Source organism: Felis catus, chromosome B4 (assembly GCF_018350175.1).
Source record: "Felis catus isolate Fca126 chromosome B4, F.catus_Fca126_mat1.0, whole genome shotgun sequence".
Taxonomy (NCBI): Eukaryota; Metazoa; Chordata; class Mammalia; order Carnivora; family Felidae; genus Felis; species Felis catus.
The window spans coordinates 79066095-79080382 of NC_058374.1; the positions used below are offsets into that span (position 1 = coordinate 79066095).

At 53.0% G+C, this 14288-nt stretch overlaps 1 protein-coding gene across 1 annotated transcript; it reads right to left on the minus strand.

The window, feature by feature from the left end:
• Positions 1-1555: 1555 nt before the first annotated feature.
• On the minus strand, positions 1556-14048 carry KRT77 (keratin 77). The gene is made up of 9 exons (XM_003988741.5): positions 13408-14048; positions 9307-9521; positions 7977-8037; positions 7353-7448; positions 6235-6399; positions 4393-4518; positions 4054-4274; positions 3599-3633; positions 1556-3123 (listed from the first exon to the last, which is right to left on the minus strand). The coding sequence occupies exons 1-9, from the start codon at positions 13951-13953 to the stop codon at positions 2837-2839; spliced, it is 1752 nt and encodes a 583-aa protein (XP_003988790.2). The 5' UTR covers positions 13954-14048; the 3' UTR covers positions 1556-2836.
• Between the last annotated feature and the right edge of the window lie 240 nt (positions 14049-14288).

The following is a 14288-nucleotide window of genomic DNA, read 5'->3' on the forward strand; positions in this document are numbered from 1 at the left end:
TTCGCCAACCTCTGCTCGAAATGTGCCAATGCCTCACGTGTCTCCCGTCTCAGGATCAATCAAAAGCTGCTACTTATACTGACCTGCATCTGCTGTGGCTCCCATCTGCCCATCTGGGTATCAGCTGGGCAACCTTTCTTTGCCAAGGAAGCACTTCAGACCTATGCATTTAGCTGTCACATCCCCCCTCCAATCCAAACACTTCCAGGATGTCTCATGGTCAGATTTCTGATTGCCCCCCACCTCCATCCTGGCCACTGTCCTCTGCACGGACTCCTACTTAGTAATGTCCTCAGAGTGGTCTGCTACAGAAGAGCCAAAGCAGACTCAGTACCCTACTATCTTCCTGGTCCCCATGCCTGTCCCCAGTGGCCACCAACCGCTGTTGGCTCACGTGCTGTCACTGTCAGCTGAACACCCTAAATCATGTTTATACCCGCTGCCATTTTCTGTCTTCCCATCCTTGTCCCATACTCCGGTTTTTTACTTCAAGAATGACACGGTTTCTGTGTGCACCCTCTCTCTTTGCCTTTGGGCAGCCCGTCTACCCACCTTTCCTTTCCCAGCCCCATCCCAGTCCGATCCCAGTGGCCAAGGTGAGACAGAAACTTCTCAGAGAGAAGGTAGGCGTGTGCAGGGGAACAGGCTGTCGTATCAATATGGGCTGCAGTCATATGTGAATGAACCCCATATCCAATTACCATCTGTATTCCCTCAGGGAGTGAGACAGTAGGTCACATCTTTTAGGTGACTCCTTTACACAGGCTCAGAAATATCACGTAGGATAAGATGATGGCTAACCTTGTTGTATTCTTGAATTTCTGCATCTGTGTGCCCCCAGGGGCATCGCCTAAAGACACCCTGCCAGGACCCCTACCGGGTTAATGGGCTCAGTCTCTTGTCTCCCCAAGCTCATTTCTCCTGTCCCCTTCACTCACACATTCACTCCACTCTCTCTTATCTTGGCATCTCCAGCAGGCTACTTGCTTGTCTGAGTTCCAGTCACATCTACTTCCACTCTGTTCCCCAGTCCTGTTCCTCTTGCCAGCCCTCTAGGAGGGCCAAGCTTTGGGGCCACGCTTCCCTTCCCCAGCATTGGCACCTGCTGCAGGTACCACTGTGCCTACAATGGAGGGTCTGCCTGTGTCCACAGGATAGGCCTTGTTTCCACCCCCAGGCTGCAAGGTCCACAGGGACACTTCCTGTGAATTCTCCTCCCTCTGGACGTTCCCCTCCCCTATAATCTATCATTTGGGTTGTGAGTGCCTTAAGATTCAGAAATGTGTTCATTCAACATTGCATTCCCCATGCCTAGACCGCTGCCCACACACAGTAGGAGCTACATAAATGCTTGCTGAACAGATGTGTGACTGACTTTGGAAGGATTGGCTGCTTTCAGGACTAATAAGATTATGTCTGCAAGGTTTTTTTAGGTCATGTATGACTCATGCAATAAAAAAGAATAAAAATAATAAACCTTACTTCCCAAATACGAATAATTTCAGAGGCCTACAGAAATTTAAAAGGAAATAACTCATCTCTGACCAAACAGCAGTTTGAGATCACAGAAAATTTTATTGTAGAAACACCAAAAATGTCAAGCCCTTCAAGGTACAAGCTTCAACCAGGATATGATAAAGTCAGAGCACTCCCCAAGGGACCCACGCTGAGCCCATCAGACGCCCCAAGAGAATCATGGACTTGGAGGTTGTATTAGGACACTCAACAAACAAGTGCAGGTGACTCCAGAAGTAAAGCCACCTTCCCCCTCTCAAGGCCCACTAGGTGGCCAATAGTTTCCCCTTCCTGTCCCCTGCGGCACATTTCAAGCATCAGATTCTCACAAAGTGCTCAGTCACAGAGAACAGGAGGCAGAAGGGACTTTGAGACCTAGGAGAGGGCACTAAGCTTCCTTATAAATAACAGGCAGCTTCCAAACTGGTTCAGGACTGAACCCTCCCAAGACCCATGTCTGACCCTCAAACTCTCCAGGGCCTGGACACAGCCTCCTAGACAATTCTCAGGAGGGCCATTATGGAGCAGAGTTGAGGGAGGGCCAGGCTCCCAAAGAATGGAGCTTTCAGAAGGGCAAGACAGGACAGAACTGGGTTGTTGTCCAGCGACTCCTCCATTTAGGGATCATTAGTCCTTCCCAGGGACCAGGACGAATGCCTTCTGAAATACTCCCACCTTGGGCTGTTCACCCAGAGGATAATGCTTCTTAAGACAGAGATTCAGAATCAAGATCAGACATCACTTGCAGGCATCTGATGAGGACCGCAAACCCACACTCTCCAGGGATGGAGAAAATGAAAGTATGAGGCTAACAGACCAACAGGCAGTAACGGGTCCCAGACACAGAGGTTCCCCTTGCCAAGCTATTCGCCCGGAGGCCTCATTCTGTGGGTCCCCTAAGGGGTGGATTATTGCTCACAGAGCAGCCCGGGTGCAGGAAAGGGAGCCTGGGAGTGAAGTACCTGGGGTCCTTGACATTAACTATTATCCGCTTCGTAGATACACTTCGAGGCTCTTTTTCCTCCATCTCTAAACTGGGGCCCTTGGGTGTCCCCAGGGGCAGGAGCAGGGCCAGCTGAGTGGAGTCTGAGTTGAGTGTGCCTGGCTGTGACTCTGCCGCCTGCCAGCCAGCAGCACCCTCCGAAGATAGATCTGCTATTGGGGGTGACCCACTATCCACCTGCTTCCCCAGCTAGAGTGGAACGAATGTATTGGCAAAACTGCTGCGACCCATAAGAAAAAGGTGAGAGGGGTTCAGGAAGGGCGTGGGGGGAGGGGATAGGCGAGAGCCCTGCCGCTGCGGGGCGTGTGAGCCTTCCCTCTACTCCAGGATTCGCCTGTGGGAGGTGTTGGTGGAGGTTTGGATGATCTGCACGCGGGAGGAGCCCCCGCCGCCTCTGCCTCCGTACTTGCTGCTGCCCCTGCTGCTTCCTCCATAGCTCCCGCTGCTGCCGCCCGAATAACCACCTCCACCGCCCCCTCGGGAGCCCCCGCTGTAGCCGCTGCCTCTGAGGGAGCTGCCGCCACTGTAGCCACCGCCGTAAGCTCCAGAGCCTCGCCCACCGCCGCCTCCGCCGCCGCTGACGGTAGTCTGGCTGCTCTGCACCGCTGTCAGGAGAGGGCAGCACGAAGGCACAGGGGTCAGAAGGACCGGGGCTGGGGGTGGGGGAGGGGGTTACCTGCGGGCACACCGCCCGCACCGCCCTGGGACATCCGTAATTGCTGGCAGCATCTGACTTGCAAAACGATACATCGGATGAAAGGCTTCCCGTTTTTTCAAGTATCCCTCCCAGGACAGAGTGATGTCCGGACCCGTTTTCATCATCGCTATACCTTAAAGGGTTCCAAGCGGCTACGGATGATTGTATCATAAAAATTGAAATGAATAAGGGCTAGAACCATAACCGCTTATTTCAGCGAAGTTCCCCAGGCCCTGCAGCTTGTCTGCTCACTCCCGCGGCGGCGCAGAACCCGAAACCACAAGGCTGAAACCTCACCAGTGCCTGCAGCTCAGCCCTCCGGGGCCCTCCCCCCACCCGGCTCCACCCCGCCGGCCGGCCGGGGCCTGGGCTCTGCTACTCACAGATGCTGACGTGGCTCTGCAGCTCCCCTGACATCCTGCAAAACCAAAGCACAAACATCAGCCAGACCCCCGAAGCCCGACGGAAGGCGGGTCACAGCCCGCAGACATCTGGAGCAGAGACAGCCACGCGAAGTGACAGCTGTCCCCAGGCTTTGGGGAAAGGTGGGCGCTGCAGGCCCAGGCGGTCGGGGAGTAAGGGGCTGGGGGTGGGGGGGTGTTAAGCAGTTTTCTTGGAGGCATTTCGCATTGGCTGCAATGGCTTAGATTGGGGTAGAGGGGCATTCGGCTTGGAGGCAGGGGAATGATGGCAATGACCCTGCCGACTCACACATCCTCTGCTTCTGACTTGAATGTTTCTGCTCGGCCCGGGGTTCCGGTCTTCCCAGAGAAGCTGGGGTCGTCCTCCCACTGCTGCAGGGGTGCAGCCCGCACTTGTCCCCAGAAGCATGGCCCACCTGCTCTCCTCGCCCTCCAGCAGCTTCCGGTAGGTGGCGATCTCCACATCCAGGGACAGCTTGGCCCCCAGCAGCGCCTGGTAGTCCCGTAGCAGCCGGGCCAGCTCCTCCTTGGCCTGCTGCAGGGCGGCCTCCATGCCTTGGAGCTTCTGCTGCGCGTCCTGAAGGGCCTGCTCTCCTCTCTCCTCGGCATCCGAAATGGCCTCGTGCATCTGGTCGATCTGCTCAGGAGACGGTCACCAGGGCGGGGGTTGAAGTTTCAGGAGCCCCTTCTGCCAGGGCCTTGTGGGAGGCAGCAGCAGGCACGTCCGCTCAGCCCGCCCTGAGCCTCCTTCTCACCTGCTTCTTGATGTTGCTGATCTCTGCTTGCAGCCGCTGGATGGTTCGGTTCAGCTCAGCAATCTCCATCTTGCTGCTCTTCAGCTCATCTCCGTGCCTGCCCGCGGAGATCTGGAGCTCCTGGTACTGAGGGGCAGGGGCAGCGTCATAGCCAGGAGGCCCTCCAAGACGGTGTGAGTCTGCCTTCCCAGGCCCTGCCCCAAACTACTCTCCCCAGGACAGTTCCCAGAGTACGCCCCCACCCCCGCCTGCCACCAGAGGGGTGATACCCCCATACACCCACTCCTGTGCTATAGCTCCCTCACCTGAGCTGTGACGTCTCACACACACACACACACACACACACACACACACACAATCTTGTTCAAGCCGCCCTCCTTCTCACCAGTCTCTGGGCCAGACTCATATCCCGCACAGATAAATCTGCTTCCGGATACACTTTTTCACCCCCTTTTCCCTCGCCTAAGCCTTACCATTGGCCCTTCCCCACACTGGGACCCCTTCACTTTTGCCAACACATCATATTCCTCCTACGCTTTTCCAGGATGATTTCCCTAGCAGCCAGGACCCCGTTTCCTCAGAGGCCCTCAGCATGTTCCTTGTTTATTCCCATTCTCCTCCCTATCTCATTTCTGTGTCTCCGTGGCCCCATCAGTAGGAACCCACAGGCAGGGCTCTGGAGGAAGCAAGGGGGAGGGTAGGCCCAGGGGACTCTCTGAATCCCGATGCTGTCACTGTTGACCATCTCCCTCCCCAGTCTGGTGCTGACATGTGTGCCACTCAGAACTACTTGTCTGCAAGACGGTGGGTCACAGGCCCGCCAGGATTGGAGTCAAGAAGGCAGATCTCAAGTGCCAGGAGTTTAAAATGTAGCAAGTGGCCTTTGACCCTTAACTACAATCTTCATCCTCCAAAAAGGTCTGTATTAAAGAAGTGATCAAAGATGTGCCCAAAGACGTGGCCACAAAGATGTTTATTTGATGAGGGCATATTCTTACCACGGAATACCACGCCGCTATTCAAAATGATGTAGAATATTTAATGACACAGAACGGAATTCATAAATAATAAGTGAAAGAGAAAAGTGCAAAACTATAGATTAGAAGATGTCATTATGGGGGCACCTGAGTGGCTCAGTTGGTTAAGCGTCCAACTCTTGATTTTGGCTCATGATCGTGAGATTGAGTCCTGCATCGGGCTCTGTGCTGAGCCTGGGAGCCTGCTTAAGATTCTCTCTCCTTTACTCTCAAAAAAAAAGAGAGAGAGGCACCTGGGTGGCTCAGTCGGTTAAGCGTCCAACTTCAGCTCAAGTCACAATCTTGTGGTCTGTGAGTTCAAGCCCCTCGTCAGGCTCTGTGTTGACAGCCCTGAGCCTGGAGCCTGCTTTGGATTCTGTGTCTCCCTCTCTCTCTGCCCCTCCCCCACTTGTGCGCTCTCTCTCTCTCTCTCTCTCTCTCTCAAAAATAAATAAATGTTAAAGAAAATCTTTTTGAAGATATCATTATGAAAAAATAAGAATAAAAACATTACAGTGCTTTAGGGCATGGGTTTGTAGACAGGACACCTACATTTACACTCTGCCTTCGCTACTTACCAGCCATCAGACCCAAGGGAAAGTCGGACATCTCAGACTCTATTATCTTCAAACTAGGGATAGTCAAATCCTTACCTCACAGGGTTGTTGTAAGGAGTAAATGAAATTGTATATATGTGTATAAAATGTATATAGATACATATACATATGCATCTATTACCTCCGAAGTAAGAGAAAGCCGATACAAGTTCAGGGGGATATGTTTGGTTTGGGTTCCAAGTCTGGGGGGAGGGGAGCAGCATGCTCACCTTGGTCTGGTACAGCGCCTCGGCCTCGTCCTTGCTCTTCTGTGCGATCAGCTCATACTGGGCCCGCACTGCGTCAATGATGCTGTCCAGATCCAGGGAGCGGTTGTTGTCCATAGACAAGATGACATTGGTGTCACTGATGTGTGTCTGCATCTGGGACAGCTCCTGCGAAGCATGGACCACAGGCTGACTCTTTCCACTCTCCTCCCAGGGCCTCAGTTTCCCTCTACTGTCCCCTCAAGCCTCTCTGGGGAAGCCAGAAGCCTGGGCCAGATGGGAGTCTTGGGGAAAGCTCTGGGAATGGTTGTGCACTGAGAGGTGACTTAACTAAAGGTAATGGTCCCCAGACCTAGCCCTGAGGAAAAGAAAGGAGCCTAAACTCAGAGCCCCTATAGGCACCGCCTGCCCATCCTCCCTCTCCTGTGCCCTCTCTCCCACCTAACTCGGCTTGGCTGCCATCTTGGATTGGGCCCTCTGATGGGCAGACTTGCTCCCTAAAAACTACATGAGCTCTCAGAGGCAGTAGAAAGGACTCCACTTGTGTAACCCACTCACTCACTTGGGAGCCTGGGCTCTACCAGCAACCAGCTGAGTCACTGAGCTAGAGATTGAGTCTCTTGGCCCCTCAGCTCTCTCATCTGCCGAATGGAGAGACCCAAGACAGGGCAGGCGCCCACAACTTAGCCATGAGCCACCACTGGGCCAGAGGTGGCAGGAGCATATTATCCCTCACCCCTGCAGGTGTCGTCTTTGTTCCTTTTAGGATCCACACTGTCCTCTCCTACAGAATTCCCAGTAGCCCTGTTGGCTTCCCAGCACTGATGCTTTCTGGCCGACTTTGCCCCTGTATGTCCCAGGTATTAACCTCATTTCCGGGTAGAATCAAGGGCTGCTCCATTTCCTCTCTCGGGACTCTCCCTGCCTCCCACCTCCAGCACCCCCACCCAGGAATCTAAGCACTGGGGCTTGGGAGGCTAACTCCCATCGCAGAGTTGAGGTGACTGGGGAGAGGAATCCCTAAGTGGGTCATGTTGGATTTCAGGCCTCCCCCTCTAACAGCCCACACCCCTTGTGAGATGTGAGGAAAGAAAAGGCTTTCTCGTGAGAACTGAACTCACCATCTCAAATAAATATTTCAGGAAATTGACCTCCCCAAACAGAGCATCCGCCTTGGACTGTAGGTCCACCTTGCCCATGTAAGCAGCATCCACGTCCTGAACAGCAAGCAAAGATAGTCTGATTTTATTGCCCAGATGTTGCCTGCCACCAGCTCACTGGGTGACCCGGACAAGTGGCAAAGCGTCTCTGGGTTTATTTCCTTGCCTGCAAATTTCCACACCTCGCTCCAGTGAGGGATCTGCAAAAACCCTGGCTTTCCTGGCCAGAAGGAAATGTGCCACCAAGGCCCTCATCCTAGTCAGTCACACACAGCACCCCAGGCCCTCCTCAGGTCCCAAGGCTGCACGTAACTGGCACTCAAAAGGGGTCAGTTGATTGAACCTCACTTTCAAGACTGTGGACAGATAAACACTCAAAGAGGCCTCAAGATTCCCACCAACATCACTTTGCAGACTTAAGCCTTTAGTGCAAAGGCTTGGCATTCAGGCCACACCCTCAACGAGCTGTCTGGAGTGGTCACCCTGTCCACCCCTTGGTCACACAGCATCCCACAAGATTTCTTCACTCTGCTCAGCCCCCGGGGCCCACAACCCCCACCCCCTTGGACCACTCCCATCCCTCACCTTCTTCAAGACGACAAAGTCATTCTCAGTGCTGGTCCTCCGGTTGATTTCTTCCTCATATCTGTGGGGGGAGGTAAGAACCATAGACAGGCTGCAGAGGCTGACCTTGACTCCTTGAGATTTCTCCTCACTGCAGGAGGCTTGGAATTTCCCAAACTTTTACTGTCCTGGACTTGGGCTCGCCCCTCTGGGGCCTGCCACTCTCACTGACAAGCAGCCAGAGCCAGCTCCTGGCCTTCCAGGTCAACGAAAGGAACAACAACGCAACGTAGAAAGTGCAGAGCCACACAGAACACTCCCAGAACTTCAGTTTCTCTTTTGTAAATTTGTCACACTCACTCATTTTTTTTTTTGCAGTTGAGAACATAAATATGTTTACTAAATTATTTTAATTGTTTTTTTTTAACGTTTTTCTTTATTTTTGAGACAGAGCATGAACGGGGGAGGGGCAGAGAGAGAGGGAGACACAGAATCGGAAACAGGCTCCAGGCTCTGAGCCATCAGCCCAGAGCCTGACGCGGGGCTCGAACTCCTGGACCGTGAGATCGTGACCTGGGCCGAAGTCGGACGCTTAACCGACTGAGCCACCCAGGCGCCCCTACTAAATTATTTTAAAGAGAAAAACTATCACCTACAATTTTGCCCCCCCCACACACACACCTTGAGGCTGAGTTTTATCTTTCCCTTTTTGAGTCACACACTCTTGACTCTCTGATCGGCGTGTCAGGATGATGTCAAGAGTAGCACCCCGCACCCCGAGCATGGGGAGGGCGAGGACACTGTGCTGTCTGCCTGACACAGAAGCCGCTGATCTGGAATCAGACACGTCCCCACCGTTACGATGAATAATAGCTCGTGCTTATATGTGCAGACGCAGTCTAGGAATTTGTTAAGCAGAATGTCATCTACACAAGTGGTTCTCAAAGTGTGGTCCCCAACCAGCCTGCCACACACCAGAGTCGGAGAGCCCAGACGCACCTGCCACGGCAACCCAACAGGAAGAGGGCTTACCATCCCTACTTTACGAAGGCGAAAACTAAAGGCTTAGAGAGACAGGCTCGTAAGCAGCTCAGAAAGGCCAAACCCACTGGAACTTGGCTCCTCGGGGTCCAGCACCACGAGGAGAGTCTGCCCCTCCTCACCCAACACAATTGAGAGCTGCCTGGCAGGACCATCCTACCAGACCTGCCATAAGCAAGATGGTGCCCTCTGTCCCTGAGGACCCCGGTCCACCCCTCGCACATGAATGCCAATGTTAAGAACGTCTTGCCCCTGAACCGGCTCCCTGCCATGCTTCTCCCTGACCCCCTCGGCCTGCCTGGGGTCTCACTTGCTCTTGTAGTCCTCCACGATGTCCTGCATACTCCTGATTTCTGCGTTCTGGCGCATCTGCTCCGCATTGAGAAAATCCACCTGCCTCTGTAGCTCGCCGATGTAGCTCTCCAAGACGGGCTCCAGGTTATTGGTCCGAGTAGAGGTGTTCACCTGTTGCAGCAGCTCCCATTTGGTTTGTAGCACCTGGTTCTGCTGCTCCAGGAATCGCACCTAAGAGCAAGAGACGGCCAAGTTCACACCGGGCAGAAGCACCCCCCACGGGTAGGAAGATGGGCAACCGCACAGCGTATCCAGGGCTCGGAGAATCAAGACGGCCCCTCTAGAGAAAGGCAAGGAGCGCACACAAGTTGTCTCAGCTGGAAACACCCCCGTGGGAAATGCCAGCCGCCTGGCCTAGTTTGCTCCACAGCGGCTCTGCCGGGAGGCGGAGAAATGAGTCGGACACGGGGTCTCAGCCTTGTGCTCAGTATTGTGGGGACTGAGAGGAAACAGTCTCATGGGCCCGTGAGGAATCTCCCCATCAAACAGAGCTGTAGCATCCTCTCCCCCCACGCACACGGTACCTCGGGAGCACACCAGCAAAAGAAACCGTGCCACCCAACGTGCACGGGCTGCAGGGAGTACCAGGCAGTTTTAATGGGATTTAATCATTTGAAAAATCACTGAGAGCTGTTCTGATTTTTTCCCAGTCCCCCCCCCCCACCCCACCTGCCACACAAACCCTCCTGGGCTGTGTCCCATCAGCACAGATGAAACTTAGCATCATGCTAAGCTGAACTTGCTGGAAAAAGCATACCCCCTTGGCCTGTCATGGCCCTCTCCCTCCTGCTCGTGACACTCCAGCCACAGGGACCTCTCACTGCCTCCGGCAGCCCAGCTCTCCCCAACTCTTTGCCTGGCTAACTCCCATGTACCCTTCTGAACTCAATGAAGGTAGCATGTCCCTGGGGTCTTGCCTTCATAGCCCACCCTTCCTTCCCCTTAGCATCCATCGTGATTTGTCATCACTGGTGCTGTTTGAGCACATCCCTCCCCTGCTGGGGGGAGCCTCAGGAAGGCAGGCCCATGTCCGCCTTATTATCCTGTGGACACAAGGCAATCAGACCCATGAATACACAGTACCCAACACAGGGAAGACAGCTCATAAGTGTCATGGACTAACGAAATGCTAAGGAATTTGGAATTACCTCTGAGTGTGGACAGCTGTCTCTCTGAATAGAATGGAAACTCCTGGAAGGCAGGGACTTTGTCTTGTTTATAATTGAATCTCCAACACCCAGAAGCGTCCCTGGCACATGATAAGTACTCAAAAAAATACAGGTTGAAATACAACTCAGCCATTCAGGTGTCAGGCTCGGGCCCTCCCAGAGTGGAAATGGAGACAAAGTCTGTTGTGGAATCAATGACAAGGAAAGGGGACCTCGGGAAGGAAAGGAGTGAGGTCCATCTCTTCCCATGGGAATACCATCCTGGCTTTGTTCATCTGAGCTTGAATCCTCTATGCCAGGGTGGACAGTCTATACTCAGAGTCATGTGAACTATATAGTGTGTCAAATGGCCTGAGGCGCAATGGAGAAAAGTAACACAGGGATGTTGGATAAGGATGCTAGTATGAAGGGGCTACTTCAAAAAGGGAGATCAGGGGCCCCAGGTGGCTAGGTTGGTTGGGTGTCCGACTCTTGATCTCAGCTCAGGTCATGATCTCATAGTCATGAGATCAAGCCCCACACTGAATGCAGTTCTGCTTGAGATTCTCTCTCTCCCTCTCTCTCTCTCTCTCTGCCCCTCCCCCACTCACACTGGTGTTCTCTCTCTCCCTCTCTCTCAAAATAAATAAATAAACATTAAAAAAGGGGGATCAGGGAAACCTCGCTAAGATAGTGGCATCTGAGAAAAGACCTGACAGAGATGAGGGAGGAGGCCAGACCACTCCCGGGAAGCAGGAGTTCCAAGCAGAAGGAATGGTGAGAGCAAAGGCCCTGAGGCAGGCTTGCGGTGCTGGAGGATGCAAAAATGAAATCGTGTGCTAGAAAGCAAGAGAGAAACAGGAAAGGAGGCAGGGAGAGAGCGTAGGGTCACTGCAGACAATGAGTGTGTACCCTGGGGAGCAAAGCTCCAGCCCTCATTCTGCTAACACTTGCAGCTTGACTCCTGTTCCACCCAGTGGTGGCAATGTTGCCTAATTCTCACAAATGCAAGCCAGGGGTTAGCAGCAGCTCTGGGTTGGAGGGCCAGGCCACATAGGGCCTTGTAGGAGCTTGGCTTTTATTCCAAATGAGACAAACATCCAGTGGAGGATTCAAACAGAGAAGTGATGTGATGGGGGTTTTTTTAATGTTTATTGTTTTTTGAGAAAGAGAGAGAAAGAGTGCGAGCAAGGGAGGGGCAGAGAGAGAGGGAGACAGAGGATCTGAAGTGGGCTCCATGCTGTCAACAGAGAGCCCGATGCGGGTCTCATACCCATGAACTGTGAGACCATGACCTGAGCTGAAGTCAGATGCTTAACCCACTGAGCCACCCAGGTGACCCATGATGTGATGTTTTTAAAAGATGGCTCTCCTGTGGTTCTGAGAATGGGCCAAATAGGATTAAGGGTGAGAGCAAAAAAGACCAGATCAGAAACTAGAGTCAGAATCCACTGCAGTAGAATCCTTCTCCCTTTCAGCCAAGCCAGAGCCCTCCTGGATGAGGGCTCTTTCCTCATGGTCATGACAAGCCATCCCCGTAAGGAAGGACAGGTTGCCACGGTCTCCTGCAACTTGGCCTCTGCCCACAGCCCCATGCCATAAAATGAAACAAATGTCATCTTAGTGACAGGAACCACAATCAAATGAGTCTTAGGGTATCAGTTGCCAATAGCCGATGGCCATTTCATTGACCTCCAGCCCTCTCTCTCCTTGCTCCTCCTTTGTCCTAGTCTTGATCTCCAGTGGTGTCTCCTGCACCTGTTGCTTCCTTGCTCCAGCCAAGCCCTCCCAGTCCCTGCCCATGCCTGAGGTGTGGTGATATGCAGTCAAATTTCCTGCCCAAGGTGATCAGAAGTAGCCAGAAGCACTTTGCTCTGTTGAACTCCTGTGTGGCCATCTTTGGGCCTCACCTCTCTTACCCTTCTTCCCTCAGCTCACACACTCCATCCTGTCCCCAGCATTTGCCCAGATATCAGAGGCTGGGCATACAGCACAATGGTAGACTTTGGCCATGATTACTCTACATTCAGACCACAGGTCAGGCTCTGGCCTCAACACTGAATTCCTCTGGGACTAAGGGAAAGTCACTGAGCATCCAGGGGCCTTTGTGCCCTAGGGTTCTTCCCACTACATCCCCAAGAGCAAAGAACGTTCTGAGGGAGCCTCCAGTGGCTGCTGTGCCTCTACCTGTGGACACAAGGAAATGCTGCAGGAAGATCTTCACCATAGACCTTCTACCAGCTTCTGCTTGCTGCTTTGGGTCTGGACTAGCTCTACTCTGAGGTTTAATTAGGGAACTAGGGAGAGGAACTTCAATGGCTCCATCTGGCTCATTCTTGGCCTTAGATGAGCTAAAACAAGGAACTCTGACAGAATCCTACTTAGTATGCTATCACTTTAATCCCCAGTGATACCCTCTCCCCAGAGCATTCACTTAGGCTGTGAATGGCTCCTTGAGGACAGGACCCATGTCCTAGTCGCCCTGTAGCACCTGGCACTGTATCTGACATATAGTAGAGGTTTAGTAAATGTTTGTGGGATGAATGGATGAATCAGTGAGTGGGTGGATGGATGGATGGATGCATGGACGGATGACCAGGTGGATGGAAAGTGAATATGATGAACAACATTGAAGTTACTTTACCATGTATTTTGTCTGTGGGTATTTTCACACTTCTTACCTGCTTTCCCATCAAAAGGAAAAAATAAAAATAAATTGCTTCAATAAGTCAAACTGAGGGCTAGTGAGGTAAATGCTTTCCTTTCTTAAGGTCTCAGCACATATACTTCTGGAAGTGATTGTCACCACCGAACTGAGACAGCACAAGGTGGTAAGAGGCAACAGGGCACAAGGCCCTCTCAGTTACTTGATCAGGGACCGGAGACCCGCCTGCCCCTGAGGTACTCACCTTGTCGATGAAGGAGGCAAACTTGTTGTTGAGGGCCATGATCTGCTCCCGCTCCCGGGTCTTGACTTTCTGAATTTCAGGGTCCACCTCCAAGTGAAGCGGCTGCAGGAGGCTCTGGTTAATAGTCACCTCTTGGATGCCCCCTGGGGGACAGGAAGGACCAAAGCCCCCAAGCCCAAAACTGCTACCCCCAAAAGCACCTCCTCCATAGCCACCACCCCCAAAGCCACCACCCCCGAAGCCACCGCCCCCAAAGCTTCTGCCCCCTCCAAGTCCCCCTCCCACTCCCCCACCCTGGCAGAAACCGCTGGCACTTCTCCCCACTAGGCTAATGGAGATGCTTTTGCTGCCTCCCAGATTGTAGAGGCTCCTAGAACCAAACCCCCTAGCGTGGCCCCCATACCCACCACCACCACACCTGCCTCGGGCCTGACACACAGACCCCACAGCCCGACTCCCACCACCAGAGCCCGCGGAAGAGCTAATGTTGTAAAACCGCCTGCTCCTGGAGCTAAATGCTGACCGAGAGCTAAATTGGCGGCTCATGGTTACTAGAGCATCAAGAGAAGCAGCCAGAAGAGAAGGCCCAGCTGGAAGGAGGCAGAGACCCGGGAGGGAAGGAGCTATGACCTCCTTTGACAAGCCATCTGGCTCAGTCCCTATATATATGTGCATTGGCTGGGCTGGGCACCTTGCGAGTCCTGGGAGGGGAATATTTATGTTTAGTTTGCCTGCCAACAACATCTGTTTAAAACCTCACACCTATGAGTTGCAGAAATGGCACTGTAGATAAACTTCCCTGAATTGATCATTTATCATTCATCTCTTGCCATTTTGAGATCAGAGTGCAAAATAATCTCTCAGGATCGAGTTGCTGGAAA

What these genes read in the sequence shown, in the direction of transcription:
- KRT77 (XM_003988741.5), bottom strand. Translation starts at nt 13,953, where the DNA reads ATGAGCCGCCAATTTAGCTCTCGGTCAGCATTTAGCTCCAGGAGCAGG. An exon ending in GTGGAGGACTACAAGAGCAA is followed by an intron (nt 8,038 to 9,306) that starts GTGAGACCCCAG and finishes CTCCCCCCACAG; the next exon opens with ATATGAGGAAGAAATCAACC. An exon ending in ACTTTGTCGTCTTGAAGAAG is followed by an intron (nt 7,449 to 7,976) that starts GTGAGGGATGGG and finishes CTTGCTGTTCAG; the next exon opens with GACGTGGATGCTGCTTACAT.